Source organism: Gaeumannomyces tritici (genome assembly GCF_000145635.1).
Source record: "Gaeumannomyces tritici R3-111a-1 unplaced genomic scaffold supercont2.4, whole genome shotgun sequence".
In the NCBI taxonomy this organism is placed as follows: Eukaryota; Fungi; Ascomycota; class Sordariomycetes; order Magnaporthales; family Magnaporthaceae; genus Gaeumannomyces; species Gaeumannomyces tritici.
In genome coordinates this window covers 3512429-3532370 of record NW_008804548.1, presented here as the reverse complement: position 1 = coordinate 3532370, position 19942 = coordinate 3512429, and the positions used below count along the sequence as shown (strand labels likewise).

Below are 19942 nucleotides of genomic sequence, written 5' to 3'. Positions count from 1 at the left end.
CAAAGGTGCATGTCATGGGGCCATGATGCCAGGAGGGATATTGATCTGGATTGTGTGCTCAGCTGGATCTGGCACAAAGCAGGGAGGGTTACAGTGCATAGGCGCACATCCATGTGCTTGCCTCGCCGGCCTTGGGCTGGACTTTTTCCAGTGCATCGCGAACGAGGCTATTACTTAACAGCAGCTGGGGGAGAAGCATGCCAGCGAGGTGGTAAGACGAGCCTGTGCTTAAGCGCTTGCATACGCGGGACTTGGCGCCGGAGAGCCCCGGCCTTTCAGTAGCCTGGTCCGTCCTCGAGTAAGATCTGATCGGAACTTCACGTGGGCTAGGGTGGTGTTGAGAGATGATGGGCCCCTCCTTGTCCCCGGCGATGCGCTGGTGACAACCCCCAAAGAGAACAAATCTCCATGGGTTCCCGAAAAGAGAAAAAAAGAGCTAATTTCGAGACGTCTTCGTTTCGCTGCAAGCGTGAATAAATGGGGCCAGAGGAAGAAAAAAAAAGCATTTTAAAGGGTCCGGCGATCCCGCACACCCGCTGCCAGGGTGTTTCCCCCGAACTTATCACGACTTCAAACCCGCGACAACAGCCGTCGGATGGTGGTGCTTTTGCCTCGGCCTCCAGCCCGACACCATTATTAGTCCGCCCACATCCGAAGTCTCGTCTCCCCCAGTATCGGCCAACGCTGGCACAGAACCTCCAGGGCAGCAGTAAGTCCAAGTCCATTCTCACTCTCCTTCCTGGCCAGCTTCGGACGCCGGCAAGGGGAAAGGGGGCACACAGAAACGAAATAGAAAAAAAAAGGGGGTTGGACGGACAGGGCACAGTCATCCATAACGATTGCGGGGTTACGATCGAGCGGAGCTCAGCTGCCGAAAAGCGGCCAGGCTAGGAAAGATTGGGGCCGCGGGAGAGCGAGCACGTACTCTTGGGAGCTGGACCATGGATGATCCGCACAAGCCTTGCCGCACACACTGGTTGGGCGGTAGAATGCTCGTGGTGCTGCAGCCAGAGCCCAATGGGAGTCGAGCTCACTGCTAACGACTGTTGCAGCTGGCCTCGGCGTCAGGTTCGTTTGAGCGGTGGAGCGACTCCGCGGCCTTTGCCTGATCGTTTTGGCCACCTTCCCACCGCGGCCTGGCCAGTCCTGACGTGTTGGAGCCAGGACGGACGATAGATTCGTCTGTCAAAGGCCCGCCTGCAGGCTTCCAGACGGCCAAGCTCCTACACCAAGCTCCAAGCGGTTCTCCTTGGAGGTCCATCAGGGAGGGCAGCCGCTCAACCACTCAATTGACGACCCCATTTCTCAAATTGTGACCTTTTTGCTACCAGGCCGACAACGCACACTTCAGCTCTCGTTCCTTTTCGTCCTGTCTGTCCTTTTTTTTTTTCTCTCTGACGCCATTGCTGGGCTGTCCACGTCCCCTTTTCTCTGTGCCACAGCTGGGCCTCACACCCTCTCCCAGCCGACCAATCGATTCCCGACCAGGGCCGACAAAGATCAGGCTGAGGAGCCGTCTTGCCAGGGGTGTCAGGGACAACCGAATGTGACGTGTGGCATAACGTCGAACCCAGAGAGGAGCGTGCGAGCGAGTGCGACCTGCAGTCGACCAGAGCAAGGCCACACATACCCTGGTCGTGGAGTTTGGCGCAACACTGCCCTGTTTGCGTCCTCTTTGCCCATACGCAACTGCGGTTTCTGGCAAAGCCACTGGCTAGAAAAAAATCACAGAGCCCAGCGCGCCACACCACTTTTTTTTCTCCCACTCACCCGCACCACTTCTCGAAAACAGCTGCTTCGCGCAACGAAAGCTGTTGTGGTATACCACCCACCGATTTGCGCAAAAGTTCTTTCCCAGAATACTCCGAAACCCGGTCGCGCGCCGAATTGATCCATCTCGGCCCTCGTCCCAGCGGCCGGCCGCGCCAGTTGAACTGTGGCGCGCTCACTGATCCATCAGACTGGCGGTTCTGCCCTGTCCGCGTCCAAGACGTCATCATGGCCATAATGGATGCACCACCATCCACGGTCAAGGGCCCGATGCTCTTCGGCATGCCCATGAAGCAAGTTTCGTTGATCACGGTGAGCACAGATTTGCGAATTACTACGCTTGCTAGCCGGGTGTTGGGATATTCTTTGCTAACTGGGCTTTCTTGTTGCGCGCAGCTCACTTTCCAAAACTCGGCCCTGATCCTCGTACGCGACCCTCGTCTCCCAGAATCTGCCTCCTCAACCCCCACCTCTGCTAGCGTCGCAATCGGTCATGTCGTCGAGCGCCGACAGGGAAGCGCAGGCTCATGCTAACGCGGAATGCTCTTCTGCCATGCCCAGATTATGCATTATTCTCGTATCATGCCTCCAGACGGCGACCATAGATACTTCACCTCGACCGCCGTCTTCCTCAACGAGGTGATCAAGCTGGCCATCAGCCTGACCTTCGCCATAAACGAGCACTCGCGCAGCCTGGCGCCCCAAACCCCGGCCACGGTGCTGTTCGAGCAGCTCTACAACTCGGTCTTTTCCGGCGACGGCTGGAAGCTTGCTATACCTGCAACACTCTACACACTGCAGAACACCCTCATTTATGTTGCTGTCGGCAACCTGGATCCCGTCCACTTCCAGATCCTGTACCAGCTCAAGGTTAGGCAGGCCTGGGGAGTTCCTTGGCGGGAGCGTGCGCCGGGAGGGGCAAAGCCCGCTCGCGAGGTTCGCAGCCAGGTTTCCAGCAGCTGACCCAGACTCTTCTCCTTCCCGATAGATCCTCACGACCGCCTTCTTTAGCGTCATCATGCTTGGACGGTCCCTTGGCGCCAAGCGCTGGTTCTCGCTAGTTCTCCTAACGTTCGGCGTGTCCATCGTGTCGCTGCCGTCGACCAACAACGCCAAGGACTCGCACATGATGATCCACGACTTCAGCGACCACTTCTTCCCGCGGTCCGTCCACGAGCTCGGGCAGCTGGCCAACGGTGCGGCCGAAGTAGCCCGCGAGCTCACCAAGCGCGCCGTGTCGGACATCGGCGGGGCCCTCGCCCGCCGGTCGGCGACGTACCAGGGGATTAAGGAGGACCTGGACACGTCACCCATCATGAACTACTCGATCGGCCTGAGCGCCGTCCTCGTCGCTGCCGCCGTCTCGGGCCTGACGGGCGTCTACTTCGAGAAGGTGCTCAAGGACTCACCGACCCCGCGCACCGTCTGGACGCGCAACGTGCAGCTGTCCTTCTACTCGCTCTTCCCCGCCTTCCTGATCGGGGTCGTCTTCAAGGACGGCGAGGAGATCGCCAAGCACGGCTTCTTCGACGGCTACAACTGGGTCGTCTGGACCGCCGTCGTGTTCCAGGCCGTCGGCGGGGTGCTGGCCTCGCTGTGCATCAATTACGCCGACAACATTGCCAAGAACTTTGCCACTAGCATCAGCATTGTCATCAGCTTCTTGTTCAGCGTCTGGTTCTTCAATTTCCAGTTCAACCTCACGGTAAGTCTTGCTGCCCGGGCTTTTTTTCTCTTTTATCTTGATGCGCACCTAAGCAAAACACATGCTAAGCCAGAAACTTGCTCCCCACAGTTCATTGTTGGCACCACGCTAGTCATCCTCGCTACGTACCTGTACAGCGGCCCTGACCGCAAGCGAGGACGGCCACCGCCGCTCAACATTGTCGGCTTCGAGAAGACTATGATCGACTCGACGCCCAAGACAGGTACGCCAATGGGCGAAAAGAGGCAGCTTCTCGACCCCCTCGACACTGTCCGCGCCATGGGCTTGTCCACATCCCGCCCTGCCTCCCCTTTGCGGCACCATAACCGGGTCCCGTCGGCCAGGGGCGACAAGAACCGGGACGAGTAAAGCCTCGCTGTGCGTGCGGAACGCGGTCCGACAGAAACAAAGACCATACCCACCAGCTGGGGTGTTCGGCGGACCCTTTGCGGTGAATGTCGGATAGAGGACCACAAAACCTCCCTGCCCCTACCCGACCCGCCGACAATGAACCTTACCTACAAAAAAGATATTCATCACCTGCAACAAATCAGCACCATGAATCGATGTGAATGCCCTCCCACGAGCAATTGAGGGAGGAAACAAAAATCAATCTGGGTATGGAGACGAGAGCATCGAAGCGAACTTTGAAAGAGAAAACCCATCGCGGCGGGGATAAAACCGCCTATCCGCATTATCGACGATGCTTTATTCACTTCTTCCTCTTTTTTTTATTCTGCATGAATAGACAGATACCCCGGCGAGGGACGCGATGAAACACGTTGTCAACCCGACACTGGATTGACTGGGATCAGGGCCCAGGCTCGCGACCGTGACAACCAGTTGCGGAGACCGCTGGCACGGGCAAGGGCGATGAGAATAAACGAAGGGGCCGCGTGAGGATTTTCCTCGATATCCGTTTGTTCTCCTCGCAGTTTTCTGGTAGCATCCAACGGCAGCTTCCGTCTCCGGAACGGGGACGAGAGCAGATGGATAACCTAGAGGTCTTGTCGGCGACGCGAATGGCGGCAGTTGCCTGACCGGCCGGGAGACACTGTTTCCTCGCGCGTGTTGGATCCTACCGCGGCACTGCCGTCACCTGTGTTCTGTGGCCATTGCCCAGAGGCGTGACGGCGGGTGCGTCAGGTCTGTGGCTAAGGTGTTCAGGGGCGCGCCGTATACAGACGCAAGCTCGCGACAGCTTTCGAGTTGTCTTTTGAACATGGGTCAATGGCGAATAGTGATAGAGTCGGCCATCAATACAATCATTAAAAAGCAAGAACCTAAACTCGATGTGTTCCCACATGTGCAGGGGAGAGTTACAAGCTGACGGGGAGCCGTTATCTCCAACGACACTTAGATGCCACCTTGTTGTCGATTTGGAAGCCGAAACCCAAAAGATGAAGAACCTGATTCCATCTTTCGGCAACGCCATAGGTGCCGGTGCAAAACCCCTCTTCTTGTCGGGCAGCGGGAACACGCAATCTGTCACCCGAGCAAAACACTCTTCACGGAAGGAGCGTACGACATGATGGCGGCACAAGATTCATCACCATCTTGGGAAGGCACGGCTCCACATCCCGCTCCTCAACGCGGAATGGCATCACGTGTGGAACCTGAAAGAAGGGGATTGTGGCGCTCAACGATGGCCGCCTTTGAATTTCTCTTCGGTGGTTCCCCTCTTTGCAGCCTCGCCAGCTCTGCGGAGACACCGATCCTATTCGCATGGCCGCGACTCTGGTGCATCCTCGGCCACCGTCTTCTCGCCTGGTATACTGGGCCCCAAAGCAGCCCGAAGCATCGAGTCTGGCGGACCAGTCGGCTGCAAGCATAGGGGGTCAATCTTTCTTTTCCGCTTTCCGGCCCAGGCTTCGACACTTCCGACACCCAGCATGAAGTCGACCCGAGAATGGCAGAGAGGCCCAGTCCAGAACCACGCTGATCCCCGCATGGCCTTCATGAACGACACAACCGACGGGCGTGAACATGAGCCCATACACTTCCGAGACGCAGGAACTGCCTCTTCCCAAGACTCATATCACTACTGCATACCCCCTCCCAGCTCGAGCCGTTTCCCGATGGCACCGGTGAATATCTACGAGGCTCAGCGCTCCAGGTTGATGGGTAGCTCACGTTCTGATCCCCGTGAGCTTGATGGGTTCTTGTGGAATCATGGGCCCCAACAGAGTGCTTTGGATGACCCAAGAGCACGCCCCGACGCTCTCGGTGCGGACCTCAGCCTCCTGGGGCACTCGCCACGTTCTCAGGCCCCTCGCTACCCGCCCTCGACGCTCCAACCGACCCCCCTTTCCAGCCTTCCATCAACCAGATATACCTCAGCCGGTCTGCCATCCCCAACGGGAGCTGGGTCGCACTCCCACCCAGACTCCAGCTTTAACCGCCGGCGACCACACCATGATCCAGTGTTCGGTCACCCGGACGCCCCGCAAGATGCCTGCCCGTATCCGACTCCGCAAGCCACCAGCTCCGCGTACCGCACGCAGAACCACCACTCCATGGGCTTTCCGAGTCCTGAAGCTCGCCCCGGCACCGAGCAGAGAGCCTTTGCTTCGTCAAAAACCGGTGAGAAATGTTTGCTCCTATGTACCAAGATCCTGACGTTCCGCTAACGCCCTTATCAGCATCCCAGTTCGATACCAACACAGACAGCAGCTCAACCTCGAGTCTCGGCTTCTCTAGTCCGGCGGGAAGAGCCGCCGAGAGGCTACACTCTCATCCTGCCCGCAAAGCCCAGTCACGAGACACCGCGCCCATTGCCCCTCCTCGACCACAAGCCACCATGATCCATATACCACGGCAGCTCAATCTCGTGCACGCTCCTCCTATGGCCAGCGGAATCCACCTCGTCGACCCCAAGCAGTCGCTCCCTGAGAGAATACAGTCCATATTTCCCTACACGCTCTTCAACGCGGTTCAGTCCAAGTGCTTTGACTCGGTCTACCAATCCAACGACAACCTTGTTGTTTCGGCCCCAACAGGAAGTGGCAAGACGGCCATACTAGAACTCGCCATCTGCAGGCTGATGTCCCAGCGTACCAACCAGAACTTCAAGGCCGTTTACATGGCTCCCACCAAGGCCCTTTGCTCAGAGAGGTCCCGCGACTGGCAAGGAAAGCTTGCTCGTCTAGGCCTAAGCTGTGCCGAGCTCACGGGCGACACCTCGATGGCCGAAACACAAAAGGTCGGGGCCGCGCATATCATCGTCACCACGCCAGAGAAATGGGATTCTATCACAAGAAAGTGGGCCGACCACCGCAAGCTATTGGAACTGGTCGAGCTTTTCCTCATCGATGAGGTGCATATTCTCAAGGACGCGCGCGGCGCTACTCTGGAGGCAGTGGTCTGTCGCATGAAGACCATTGGTGCTAACGTCCGATTCATCGCCCTGAGCGCTACGGTTCCCAACTCCGAGGATGTGGCGAGGTGGTTTGGGCGAGACCATACCAACCCTCACCTCCCCGCTCGGAGGGAGACCTTTGGCGAAGAGCTACGCCCAGTGCGGCTAGATAAGCACGTCTACGGCGAACATTGCGGAGGGAACGATTGGGTGTTTGACACCTATCTCGACAAGAAGATCATCCCGGCCCTCTCCAAACACACAAGAAAGCAAGATCCCAAACCCATCATGGTATTCTGCTTCACCCGCAAATCTTGCGAAACCACGGCGCAGAGGCTTTCGGAGGCCTGGTCTGTTGCCCCAGCTGGCACCAAACTCTGGCCCGCTCCGAAGAAGGAAATCTCGGTCAAGAACAAGACACTGCGCGACATTGTGCACACCGGCGTCGCCGTCCACCACGCAGGGCTTGATTTTGGGGATCGGACTACTGTCGAGAGGTCCTATCTAAACGGAGACCTTCATGTCATTTGTTGCACATCCACCCTGGCAGTTGGCGTAAATCTTCCGTGTCACACCGTTGTGCTGAAGGGCACCATGGGGTACTCGGACGGAAGGCTCTCAGAATACTCGGATCTGGAGGTGATGCAGATGCTGGGCCGTGCCGGGCGGCCTCAGTTCGACAACAGCGCCGTTGCCATCATCTTCACCCGACCAGAAAACAAGGCGAGATACGCCGACATGGTCTCCGGACAGCAAGTCCTCGAGAGTACCCTGCACCGAAACCTGATCGAACATCTCAACTCCGAGATCAGCCTGGGAACCATCAAGGATTCCGAGTCAGCCAGGATGTGGTTGAACGGCACATTCCTCAGCATCCGCCTCCAGCGCAACCCTACCTACTACCAGCTAGATACCAGGCCAGGCCAGATCAGCCATGCTGAAGGCAGGCTCGAGGAGATTTGCGACAAGGACATCAGGCAACTACAGGAGAAGAAGATCGTGACGTCGGACGCCAAGTTCAGCTGCACACCTTACGGGATCGCTATGTCCAAGTACATGGTGCGGTTCGAGACAATGAAGAAGGTCCTCCGAATCCCAAGGGGTGCGGGAATCCAAGAGCTGGTATGGCAGATCCCGGCTGCTGCACTGCGACCCCTGCTGAACATAGCTAACTGCGTCTTGTTTCCCTACAGCTGGCCAGTCTGTCCGAAGCGGACGAGTTCAAGGACGTGCGACTCAAGGCCAACGAGAGAGCCTTCTACAGACTAACCAACGAGTCGCCCTTCATTCGTTACCCAGTCAAAGGGCCGATCTCTGAGACGTGGCAGAAGGTATCTCTGCTGATTCAATCAGATCTCGGCGGCGTCGAGTATCCCACTCAGGAGGGTATCCAAATGGCCAAGAATCAACACGCGACCGACAAGTGCCTGGTGCTGGACCGCATCAAGCCTCTTGTCAAGTGCGTGATCGACTGCAAGGGCGCCGACCATGACGCTGTCGGGGTCCGAAATGCCCTCGAGCTCTTCAGATCCATCAAGGCCGGAGGATGGGAGGGCATGCCCTCACAGCTTCTACAGGTTTCAGGTATCGGGCCCGTCACGATGAGAAAGTTGGTCCAGCACGATATCTTGACGATGAAGGACTTGGCAGCCACGGCGCCAGAGAGGATACAAATGTTCTTAAGCAAGAACCCTCCGTTCGGCCGCAATATGCTGGCTCTCGTTGACAAATTTCCGAAGCTGTCGCTTGCGACGGAAGTTGTCGCACTCCCGAACCAGCGCCATTCGAGCAAGGACCCCCCTTCCATCAATGTCAAGGCCACATTCAGGTATAACTGCGGAGGCGAGCCCCCGACCAGAGCGAATGCCATTTATCTCACATTCACAGCCGAGACCACGAACGGCACGCTTGTCTATTTCTGGAGAGGGTCCTCAAAAAGTCTGAGCGGTCCTGGCGGACGAACACTGGAGTTCTCTGCGCCCTTATCCGATGCCAGCGACCACGTCTTCTGCTCGCTCAACTGCGAGGACTATGTGGGCCTGGGCTGCTCGGTGACGGTGAATCACAAGCTTCCAGCTTCTACATTCGCGCACATGAAGATGGCAACCACGACGCCACCTCCGCCTCGACCCAGAAAGTCAACACCCCCAAAGGCCATTTCCCCTTTGGGCGAGTTTGATGACAGCCTCGACGATGGTGATCTCCTCGAGGCGGCCGAGCAGCTAGACATACTCGAGAGGGCCGCGTCGCGCCACCCACCGCGGGCACTGCTCGAAGACTCAGACGACGACGAGTTCCCATCTATCAAGAGGCTTGTTGACCGCGAGGTCGAAAGTCCTACCGAAGCTCTCTCCCACGCAGAGTCGCAGGCAGGGATTCAGCTAGAGCCGGTCCAATTGCCAAACGGTCGGTGGAGATGCAACCATCTATGTGGCGGGGGAGGCGTCACCAAGACCGGGAAGCCATGCAAGCATCCGTGCTGCAAAGAGGGCCTTGAGAAGAGACCGAAGCAGCCCAAGCCAAAGTCGGCCGAGGATGGTGTCCCTAAAAGAAAACAGGATCAAGTTGAAATTCCGACTGGGCGCGTACCTTCATGGCCAGAGTTTTCGAGGGAAAGCCAGGATGGGCCCTCAGCTGCCAAGCGACAGCGCAAGGGGGAAGAAAATGCATACACCTCGAGCAGCCGTCCCGCACGACCGCAGGTGCCACCATACAGGCCTCCTCCGGTAGCCGACATGTACCGGGCGGATGTGATCGATTTATCCCAGGATTCTCCTCCCCTAAGCCTGTTCAGCGATGATTCGTTCGGCGACAGCGATGTTGTCGTTGTGGGCTCAAGGGCACTGACACCAAGACAGGATGAGAATGGAAGTGCCAGTATGACAGTCGACCTGGATTTCACCGGCCATGACATGTTTGAGGCGGCGGATTATGTTCCAGTCCGGCACCCGAGCAAACCCCTGAGGAGCAATGCGGCAACCAGGAGTCCACAGCCTGGTTCCAAAACTAGAGAATCCAGCATGACCAGGTCCCGAGGAAATTCGGCCGGCCCATCTGCCAACATTTCCATTGATGCCAAAAAGGAGAAGATCCTCCGCGAAGCATCCGAGTTGCTTGATCTCCCATCATCGCCTAGGCTAGTTCCCTGGGACTCCTCGGGTTTGAACGACGGTTTAGGGGATTCCGACGGAGCGCCGGTTTCGCCCGGGGAGAGCTCGCCCTCGACGCTTGGCAGCACCACATTGACACATACCGACACAGATAGGCCCCGTGACGCGAGTGAGGAGCCAGCCGGCAACAGCTGTGGACCTTCGGGTGCTGGAGATTCTGCCACAGGAGCTGCAAGTGTGAAGGTCGATACAGAGGAACCCGCTTGGGTCAGGGATTTTGAGAGCGAGAATCCTGCAATTATGGATCTCATACGCTGTGACAGTATCACGTTTGTCTAAACTAGAAAAGGGGTACATCTGGAGGCGATCCATGTTTTTTTTTTTTACTATTTCACATCTCGTACGGGAGAATGGCTGGGGCTTCCATGGGCTTGGGTCTTACCTGTACTTACTTACATCTGGCTGCGTGCATGTCGCGTCTAATTTTGCCGTCGGACACTTGTCAGACTTGCTTGCTACTTTCTCCCACACGAGATGGAACTTTTCATAAGCTGGAATTGGGTTCCCCCGGGAGTCAATCCTACTGATCACACAGCCACCAAACCTTACGTGGGCGTGCATGTTGAACCTTTGTTTGCGGTAAATCCTTGGGAGAGTGCGAGTTACATGCATAAAGCATGGACCACGGACAAACGGACATCAGCCATTCCTTGCCCCGAGCTGGCCAGTGAATGTCGTCGGCATAAAACGTGGGGAGGAGGGTGGGGACGGCGGCTAGCCGCCGGCGATGCTACCGTATGCCAAAGTTGACTTGTTCTTCATCTGCGCGAGGGAAGAACGAATAAGCGGGAAGTTGGCGCGAGTGCTAATTTTTAACGAGTTGGGATGTTTTGGCGAGAGATCCTGGGAGCCGCCCTCTTGCCAACATGGGTTCGCTCTTGGGAGTCTCCGCCCTTTGGAGGGGGTGGCAGCTTGACTGGTCCACGCCGTGTAACGCAACGTGGCGGGCTTGTCGCTGCGGCGGGGTTGGGTGGTTGGGTACGTGTGTGTGTGTGTGTGTGTGTGTGTGTGTGTGTGATGCCAGTGCATGTGACAAAGTCGCTGGCTTTGTGCAGGCTTGGCGGTTGGTGGGAAGGGCGAGTTTGGCCTTTCCCATTCCTGCTTGGTTGGTTCCCTTGTTTGTCTCCAAGCAGATCTTTTGCCGTCATTTTTTATGGGCACGGTTACAACAAATTTATTGAGACACTTTTTGATTTTTCTCGCACCTGCCACCTACCTTACCTAACCAATCCTGCCTCAAGAAATATGTTGTGACCGTGATGGGATGGCGTCCATTGCACATGGATGGCTAGAAGACATGGCATCACCAGAGGCCGCCAGGCGACGCCACATCTGAGGTGCTTTAGTGTGGCGATCAGGTGGGACGGAGAGGCTGTGCGGCGGCTCACTTCCTGGGCCCCCAAGGCGTCTTTTTAGGTGTCATGATTCATCAAACGCCGTTGCGTGCTGGCGGGTTGTGGTCTTGTCCGGCCGTGGCTGGGTTGCTAGTTCGGTAGTGTGCAGGAAGGTGCCAGGAAGCGCGGCGGCCCCCGCGTAATTGATACTGTGCTGTCGAATGGACATGAGGGAAGCCGCTGGGCCCCGACGTTTGAACAACCTTATCAATCGAGCTGCCGCGGGGTCGGGGTCAGTCTATTTCCGCTTCTTTTGCGGGTCGCGAGTGCGGCGAGCCAGCCTGGACGTGGGCGGGAAACAGTACCACCTCTTACGCCCGATCTCCGGCCGAGCGGGAGGGCTTGGCTCGGAGGAAAGCCCGCGCCCATCACATGGATATTGCCGATCAGGGCAAGTACCGGAGCAGGCCCGACTCTTGGGTTTGAGGGGTGCATGTCCCCTCGCGTTGGCGCTGAGGGGAAAGCCCGCAGTGGTCGCCTTGGCCGAGTGGAGCATCACCCGCGCACCCCTCTCGATTGCCTAGCTTTGAGCGCGAGCGTCATTGCTCTTTTTGTCTTGATGTCTGGCGGCCGCATTCCCCGTCTGCCGAGATCCGGTTTGTCTGTAACCTGCCGTCCAGCCTGCCATCCCAGCGATTGGTGAGGGCGAGGGCGAGTGGCGTTCCGTGCGCGTCTTGGCCCGGCGAATTCCCGAGACGCAGGGCTACCGTTGAGCGCCTTCTTTACCAGTCACCAGTTGACTCTAGCTCGTCTAGGAACTCCGGAGATACCTCATGTGTGGGGGCACAGTGCCGCCGACAGGGGTTCGGGATAGGGCCAGCAAACTACGAACCGTCGTCAGCGTCCATCGCAGTTGGGCATTCCATGTGAACATCTCCAGTCCTGGAGCATGATTTGTGGACCTGCCGGCGGGTGTAGAGTCATGTTTCGGCCAGAGAGTCGTTTGTGCCGCCCTGAAGAGTGACAATACATACCGTATATATCCAAGGCGTGCCAGGCTGGAGCGTTATACTTAGCCTTCGTGGTCACTGGGGGCGACAAGCCTTGTTTCTTTGCACAAGCTCGTGGAGCTTTCGTCGACCTGGAGCTTGTTACTGTTTGTCCCGACGTTCCCCCTTGGAGAGCGGGGCGGGTTATCAAGACGCAAGGCGCGGATACTGTGCGATGAGATTGGGACCGCCAAGTGTGAGGAGCCAGCACAGCCATTCTTGGAATGTCGTCTGTCCAAGGTGCGCTCGCGGAGGGTTGCATCTGGCGGTATAACCGGGCCTGCTGATTGGCTGGTGGTTCCTTGGACAAGTACTCACCAAGATGACGCAATGGGGAGCCTTGGCTGGCTTGGACTGTGGCATCAGAGAGCGGCGGGGGAGACGCGATGGGTGCTCCATTCAATGTCAATCAAAGGGCCGGCGATAGATGGGCGTCAAACTCATTGAGCCCAGAGTGCCCGGCCGTCCAGACCCATGTACTCGAAGGCTTCGCATGGATGTGTGTCCGTTGGCCGTCATCTGGCTCCACGACGCTGTCCGTCACACTGTCCCCCGCCATAAATCAACCTGTCAAGACTAGCAGCGGCTGCCAGTACCTTGGGCTTGGGCCCTCGTTTGGGCAAGGTTGGGCCGTCAATCTAGTGCAAACAACACACCAGCTCGGTGGCGTAGGCACTTGAGGGCGATTGACATACCGAGTACGTGGTTTGTGGCCAACAATATGGGTGGAACGTGTTGGCCTTGCGCTGCAACCGGAAGCGCTGGAAGGAAGCACTGGGCACTGGAAGCATTTGGCTGGTGCATGGATGGCACGGTGCCCACAAAATCAATGATTGATTGACAAGTACACGCCGTCGTGTCGCGCACTGTACTATGTAAAAGCGCTATTCCCAAGCGGGGCTCGTGCAGGCTTGGCAAGTCCACAGTCGCGATTGCTGGGTTGGGTGGGTGCAGGCGAATGGAAGTCGCTTTGCACAGCGAGAGGCCACGGGACCATTCACCACTGCGATTAGCCCGCCGCCCCTCCCCCAACAACAGGCCCCTGGCCGATTCCCAGGGCAGGCGCAGGCGGGAGAGGCAGCAGAATGTGGAGGTGAACCCAGCAGGCCTGGGTCTATAAAACATGCCCCCATTCCCATCCGCTCCTCCCGCCCGCGTTCCCGATTCTGGAAAGCCATCTCCATCCCCAGCCCTCTCGAGGTGCACACTTGTTGTAGCTGACAGCCACAGCCACCACCCACACTCCCTTCCGGACAACAAAGCAAAAACACTAGGAATCTCTCCAAACCGACATTTCTGTCGTCTCGTTGTCTTTCTCTTCCACCAAACCACCCGTAAAGGCTATCGCTGTCTCCCGCATCCTTTTGAAATTCGATGGGAAAATCCGACTCCGTTAGGCATGGTGCAAATCTCGATTCCGCGGAGACCGTCGCCGAGCAAGACGAGCCGCCAACTGGTAGTAGTGGCTTTCACGGAACGCCCCAAGAACAAGCAGCAGCCATAGAGAAGCAGCAGCAGTCGACCAAGCGCGCCGCCGCCGCCGCTGACGCCGCCTCATCCTCTTCTCACCAAACCCCCACCCTCTCCCGCCCCCAGGCCTCCTCGCCCGCCACCTCGAGCTCGTCCACATTTGCCAGTGTTAGCAATGGTGCCGTCGAGCATCTGCCCCGCTACGCCGACAACGGCCCGGCCGCCCACTGCGTCCCCATCTCGGAGCTCGCCGCTCTCTACCAGACGGACCTCGAGGAGGGTCTCAGCGCCGCCGAGGCCGCGCTCCGCTACGGCAGCCATGGCGCCAACAAGATCCAGGGCGCCAAGGGAGTTTCCCTTTGGGAGGTTTTCCTAAGGCAGATCTCCAACAGTCTGACCATTGTACTCCTCATCGTCATGGTGCTCTCCTTCTGCATCGACGACTACATCGAGGGCGGCGTCATCACGGCCGTCATTGTCCTCAACATCGTTGTTGGGTAAGCGCTACTTCTTGCTCTTTCTTCCATGCTCTTGTGCTTTTGGTTCCACTTCCCGCCTCTCCCTATCTCGTCTTCCTTCATTGGGAGTCACTGCATGCACCTTGCATATGCTCGGGGTGGCACGTGGGCAGATATTGGGCAGTCTGCGTTCGAGGTGGGACCGACGTGCGGACTCGGCATTGAATTGAGTTAGGCTGGGCTTGTGCGCACACGCCGGCATGCAAGGGCCTGGCTTTGGCTGGACGTTGCAGGCGGTGTGTGTTGAGAAGCACGCGCGTGCTGCCCACCCGAACATCGCGCCCTTGCCCAGGCTGCCTCCACACCCAATCCGAGCACCCCGGAGCAGGCTCCTGCTCCCCTGCTGGATGTCATCCGCGGGCCCATGTCCCATGTCAACTCCACTCACCCTCGCTCCCTGCTTGAACCATCGATTTATGATGCCAATGTCTCAGCCGACGACTAACAGAAACCCCCTGCCACAAACAGATTAATCCAGGACTACAAGGCCGAAAAGACCATCCAGTCCCTCTACGCACTGTCTGCCCCGACCTGCAAGGTGGTCCGCAATGGCCAGATCGAGACGATCAAGGCCGAGATGCTCGTCAAGGGAGACCTGGTCATGATCAGTGTCGGCGATGTCATCCCGGCCGATCTCCGACTGGTCAGCGGCATCAACCTGTCGGTTGACGAGGCTCTCCTCACCGGAGAATCCGTCCCTATTAGCAAGCACCCCGAGGCCGTCCTGGACGAGCCCGACGTGCCCCTGGGAGACCGTTTGAACATGGTCTACTCGGCCGCCACGGTGACGCGTGGCCGTGCTACGGGCATTGTCGCCAGCACCGGTATGGACACCGAAGTCGGCAAGATCGCCGGCATGCTGCGACGCAAAAAGGATGAAACGGCCGGCAAGTCGTTCACGGCCCGCACCCTGATCCGCGCCAAGAATGGCGCTCGCCGCATCCTCGGCCTCGAGGGAACGCCCCTCCAGGTCAAGCTAAGCAAATTCGCTCTGCTGCTCTTCGGCCTCGCCCTGCTGCTCGTCATTATCGTCTTCTCGGCCAGTGGCTGGCGGGTTGGCAACCAGGTGCTCATCTACGGCATCTGTGTCGGGGTTGCCGTTATTCCGGAATCCCTCATCGCCGTTCTGACCATTACCATGGCCGTCGGCTCCAAGGCCATGGCCAAGGGCAACGTCATCGTTCGAAAGATGTCGGCCCTGGAGGCTGTCGGTGGCGTAACCAACATTTGCTCTGACAAGACTGGCACGCTGACCCAGGGCCGCATGATCACACGCAAGGTGTGGCTCCCTGACGGAACTACAGCTCTGGTGGAGAACACGACAGACTCACACGACCCTACCAGCGGGACCGTCACGGTTGCAGAAGTCACGAACGAGAAGGAGGCCGCCGAGGCCATTCAGTCCTCTCCTTTCAACAGCTTTGTAGAGTCCATCGCACTGTGCAACAATTCCACCGTTTCGGATGGCAAGGCTAGCGAGTCGGAGAGCGAGTCCGTCACGACGGCGACCGCCACGCTCGCCTCGCCTGTCTCCTGGTCCGCTGTCGGTGAACCCACCGAGATCGCACTGCAGATCTTTGCCATGCGTTTCGGCAAGGGCAAACCGGATCTCCTGCTGCAAGATGGCCGCAGGCTGGTTTCCGAGTTCCCATTTGACTCATCGTGCAAGCTCATGAGCGTCGTTTATGAAACTAAGAATTCTAATCTGCGATGGGTTTACACCAAGGGCGCCGTCGAGACGGTCATGCCCCTCCTCCAGGACTCGGACAGCCTGAAGCAGAGGATTGCCGCCAAGGCGGACGAGCTCGCGTCTGAGGGTCTCCGTGTTCTCTGTGTCGCGAGCAAGGCCGTCGAAGCAGGCGTTGACCTGTCGGAGCGGCCTCAGGTTGAGTCCGGCCTCCGCTTCCTCGGTCTTGCTGGACTATACGATCCCCCTCGCAACGAGACGCGTGAAGCGGTGCAAAAGTGCCTCAAGGCCGGCATCTCGGTCCATATGGTCACTGGAGACCACATCAAGACGGCCACGGCGATCGCGTATGAGGTTGGCATTCTGGATCACTCGATGGATCCCCTTCCTCATCATGCGGTCATGGCGGCGGCCAGATTCGATGCTCTCTCCAATGAGGAGGTCGACCGTCTGGAGAAGCTCCCCATTGTGCTTGCGCGATGCAGCCCGCTGACCAAGGTCCGGATGCTCGAGGCTATGCATCGTCGCCGCGCCTTCTGCGTCATGACGGGCGACGGCGTCAACGACTCGCCCGCGCTCAAGAAGGCCGATGTTGGTATTGCTATGGGCGACCGCGGAAGCGACGTCGCCAAAGAGGCTGCCGACATGGTGCTGACGGATGATAACTTTGCCTCCATCGTCACGGCCATTCAGGAGGGACGGCGGCTTTTTGACAACATCCAAAAGGTAAGCCAACAGATTCGAGCTTGATTGGAGGCCCTCATCACCTCAGAACCAAATTTGCTGACCAGTATCGTTTCCAGTTCCTACTGCACCTCCTCATCTCAAACATTGCCCAGGTCATCCTCCTCCTGATTGGTCTTTCCTTCAAGGACAAGACTGGAGTTTCCATCTTCCCCCTGTCGCCCATTGAGATTCTATGGGTCAACCTGATCACATCGTCGTTCCTGGCCCTGGGTCTCGGCATCGAAGAAATGCAGCCCGACATTCTCTCGCGCCCGCCACACGATGTACGCATTGGCGTTTTCACCTGGGATTTGATCCGCGACAAGATGGTATACGGCACCCTTATGGGTGCACTGTGCCTCGCGGCCTTCTCATCAGTCGCATACGGCCTCCCTGGTGCCAATGGCCTGGGCCATGGCTGCAATGACAGCTACAACGAAACATGTGGCGTGGTATTCCGCGCCCGTGCGACCACCTACGCGACGCTCACCTTCCTCCTGCTCGTCACGGCCTGGGAAGTCAAGCACTTCACGCGATCGCTGTTCAACATGAACCCGGAGCTTTGGCACGGCCCTACGGCCGTGTTCCGCACCGTGATGCGTAACAGGTTTCTGTTTTGGGCCGTGGCCGCGGGCTTCCTCTTTACGTTCCCCGTCATCTACATACCCGTCATCAACCGCATGGTCTTCAAGCACGAGGCCATCACGTGGGAATGGGGCGTGGTTATGGCCTGCGTCGTCGTCTACATTGCTCTAGTCGAGTCGTGGAAGGCGATCAAGCGCAGGCTTGGCATGGGCCTGCAGGCTAAGACTGGTGACCCAGCGCAGCTGCAGGTATAGGCCTGATATCTCCGGCATGCCATATGAACGGTGACTGGTGGAGGTGGATTGGTGGTGATGGAAAAAAAGGGCACGGCGGTTGTAACCCGTTGGTGTCTGACGACGCTGGGGAAAATGATCATCTCAAAAAAAAATCAAGATGTCCAAAGGACGACCCGGGGTGAGGGGGCAATTCAACATGTGCCGGACGCTGCGAAGTATTTTGCGGGTGGTATACGCTTTTTTGCTTTGCTTTCGAATCCGTTTGATCTCCTGCATTCCCTTCGATACCTTCATTGCTTCTTGCCGAAGTACATCCTTTCTTGCTAGCAGCATTCATTATATGCTATTATCCCCTGGGGCATCACCCTTGGGGCAGTATCATCAGATCAATTGCGGAAACGACTTATGAGACAAGTTTCTAAACCGACCAGCTATGCATGTATTCCCATGATTTCAACGCCCTTGGGCCTGTCTGTACGTCGACGGCAATATTGGAAAATGTACGCCACTACAAGCCGGCCAGCTTGAGCAAGGCGACCAGCAGCCACATGAAGCGCAGGACGCCGAGCAGCTCCACGACGTCCTTGCACTCGTCGATGGCGGCGTTCCACTCGCCCATCATGGGAACCTTTGGCTTGCCGCGCCAGAAGGCGCGCATGTGGTCCGAGGCGTAGTGCTGCGCCGCGGCCACGAGGGCGGCCCAGACCGCGCGGTAGGGGACCCAGCCGTCCGATGGCGGGATGAGGATCTTGAAGAAGAGGAGGTTGAGGGCGGAGAAGAAGGAGAATGCCGACTTGGTTTTTTTTTGGGGTTTATTTTGTTTATTTCTGTGGTGAGTTTAAGCCTAGTAATATGAGCGAAACACTACTAAAGAAAGAAAAAAACACTTACGGCGGCCAGGCCAAACGCGATGGTGGTGCGCGTGTCCCACATCAAGCGCTCAACCGAGTTGCTCCACTTGGCCGCCCGGCGGCCCTTGTCCTCGTACTTGAACTTGAGCCGCAGCGTCGCCTGCGCGTGCTCGACAAAGGCGTAGCCGCTCACGAGGGCGGCGCCGAGGAGCAGGAGGGCCGACGGGAAGGGCATGGCGGGAGCGTGTGTGTGTGTGTGTGGGCGTTTGTGTTGATTTGTATCACCACTGTTGGCTGGCGGGGAGCAGGGGGGGCGAAGGGATCTTCGGCGGTATTATGGCTGCTTTTTTTTTCTTCCGGGATCCAAGCAGAGGGCCGTGGCGTTTGCCTGCGTGTGTGGGTGGAGGGACGGGAGGGAAGTTTTTTTTTTTGTCTTGGCGGGCGGGATTGGCGGGGAGAGCCGAGTGAGGAAGGTATCCTGCTCATCACCCGCGGACCGTCAAGTTATATCGTCGTGAAGCACGGTTACAGAATACGAAAAACCGAACACGACCTGAGAATGGCGCTGGTGCTATTCCTAGGTGACTGGTTCAACTGATGCGCCCGCCGGAGAAAACCGTTCGGACGAGGAGGAAGCGCATTGCGGACAAGCAGCAAACAATATCTCCCAGGGCTGCGCCTATTCACTGCTCGAATTGGGTTTCTCTCCCGTATCTGCCACCGCCACGCCACCTGGGAGCCGAGCTGAACCCACCAATGGAGACGGGACCAACACCAAGATTGGAAATTTCAAAACCAAGTAGCAGCCGTAACACGGGGAAGTCGGGTGTGACGTCATGGTTGAATTGGCAGTTGTCAGCCGCAGTGTCGCATCGGCATTCCAGGGTCTTGTCGGTTGCAATGCCGTGATCTGCGTAGGGGGACGGGAAGAAGGCCACCCCCCTTGCTGTGATCAACATCACCCTAGTCTCCATCGAGGTAGCCTAACACGCCCAGTACAAAAGGGATGGCAGTCCTTCGAGGAATGGGGACAGGAATGGGTATAAAAACGAAAAGAAACTCGAAATCAAAAGAGAAATAAACAGCAAGGTTCACGGCGCCAACAATTCTACTTGATCTTTGCGACCTCCAGGGGTACTGCCGTCTTTTTTTGTGGTGGGCGTGCCTGGGTTCAAAAACTATCGTTTCTGCCGATAGCGTATATGGTCACCTACATAGCAACCCCCCGCGGCGGTACAATCGACCTGCCTCCCGGGAGATTCATCCGGGTCCGGACGCCTTGCGCCGCGTTCTCCAATTTCAGGCCCGCCAGACGGGATGGGATGGTAGCTTGGACGTCGACCCCAACGCCTCGCGTTTCAGTACGCTCAGTCAGCCCCAGGTGGCAGGCGGATTTTTGGGACTCTCGGAGCTTGTGCAAACACTAATCTTTGCGCGTTGCTTGCGTGCGCCCACCCGTGGGAGGTGTCAAGCACTGCGTGGA

General features: G+C 57.7%; 4 protein-coding genes across 4 annotated transcripts; 3 read left to right on the top strand and 1 right to left on the bottom strand.

Annotated features, from left to right (window-relative positions):
- The first annotated feature begins 958 nt into the window (after positions 1–958).
- Positions 959–4776, top strand: GGTG_08583 (UDP-galactose transporter). The gene is made up of 5 exons (XM_009226425.1): positions 959–2082; positions 2167–2196; positions 2332–2640; positions 2759–3475; positions 3566–4776. The coding sequence occupies exons 1-5, from the start codon at positions 1999–2001 to the stop codon at positions 3842–3844; spliced, it is 1419 nt and encodes a 472-aa protein (XP_009224689.1). The 5' UTR covers positions 959–1998; the 3' UTR covers positions 3845–4776.
- Positions 4777–5367: 591 nt separating this feature from the next.
- GGTG_08582 (hypothetical protein) lies at positions 5368–10282 on the top strand (the record flags this gene model as incomplete). Its single annotated transcript, XM_009226424.1, has 3 exons — positions 5368–6058; positions 6118–7955; positions 8027–10282. 3 exons carry the CDS (start codon positions 5368–5370, stop codon positions 10280–10282), a joined length of 4785 nt encoding a protein of 1594 aa, XP_009224688.1.
- Positions 10283–13559: 3277 nt separating this feature from the next.
- Positions 13560–18035, top strand: GGTG_08581 (hypothetical protein). The gene is made up of 3 exons (XM_009226423.1): positions 13560–14353; positions 14843–16787; positions 16865–18035. Exons 1-3 carry the CDS (start codon positions 13761–13763, stop codon positions 17624–17626), a joined length of 3300 nt encoding a protein of 1099 aa, XP_009224687.1. The 5' UTR covers positions 13560–13760; the 3' UTR covers positions 17627–18035.
- GGTG_08580 (hypothetical protein) lies at positions 17809–19162 on the bottom strand. The gene is made up of 2 exons (XM_009226422.1): positions 18500–19162; positions 17809–18401 (listed from the first exon to the last, which is right to left on the bottom strand). The coding sequence occupies exons 1-2, from the start codon at positions 18692–18694 to the stop codon at positions 18117–18119; spliced, it is 480 nt and encodes a 159-aa protein (XP_009224686.1). The 5' UTR covers positions 18695–19162; the 3' UTR covers positions 17809–18116.
- Between the last annotated feature and the right edge of the window lie 780 nt (positions 19163–19942).

Bases quoted from the DNA above. Each gene is read 5' to 3' on its own strand.
- GGTG_08583 (XM_009226425.1), top strand. From the start codon at position 1,999: ATGGCCATAATGGATGCACCACCATCCACGGTCAAGGGCCCGATGCTC. The intron at 2,641-2,758 runs GTTAGGCAGGCC...CCTTCCCGATAG, and splicing joins AGATCCTGTACCAGCTCAAG to ATCCTCACGACCGCCTTCTT. The intron at 3,476-3,565 runs GTAAGTCTTGCT...TGCTCCCCACAG, and splicing joins ATTTCCAGTTCAACCTCACG to TTCATTGTTGGCACCACGCT.
- GGTG_08581 (XM_009226423.1), top strand. From the start codon at position 13,761: ATGGGAAAATCCGACTCCGTTAGGCATGGTGCAAATCTCGATTCCGCG. The intron at 14,354-14,842 runs GTAAGCGCTACT...TGCCACAAACAG, and splicing joins GTCCTCAACATCGTTGTTGG to ATTAATCCAGGACTACAAGG. The intron at 16,788-16,864 runs GTAAGCCAACAG...TATCGTTTCCAG, and splicing joins TTTTTGACAACATCCAAAAG to TTCCTACTGCACCTCCTCAT.
- GGTG_08580 (XM_009226422.1), bottom strand. From the start codon at position 18,694: ATGCCCTTCCCGTCGGCCCTCCTGCTCCTCGGCGCCGCCCTCGTGAGC. The intron at 18,402-18,499 runs GTAAGTGTTTTT...AAAAAAACCAAG, and splicing joins TCGCGTTTGGCCTGGCCGCC to TCGGCATTCTCCTTCTTCTC.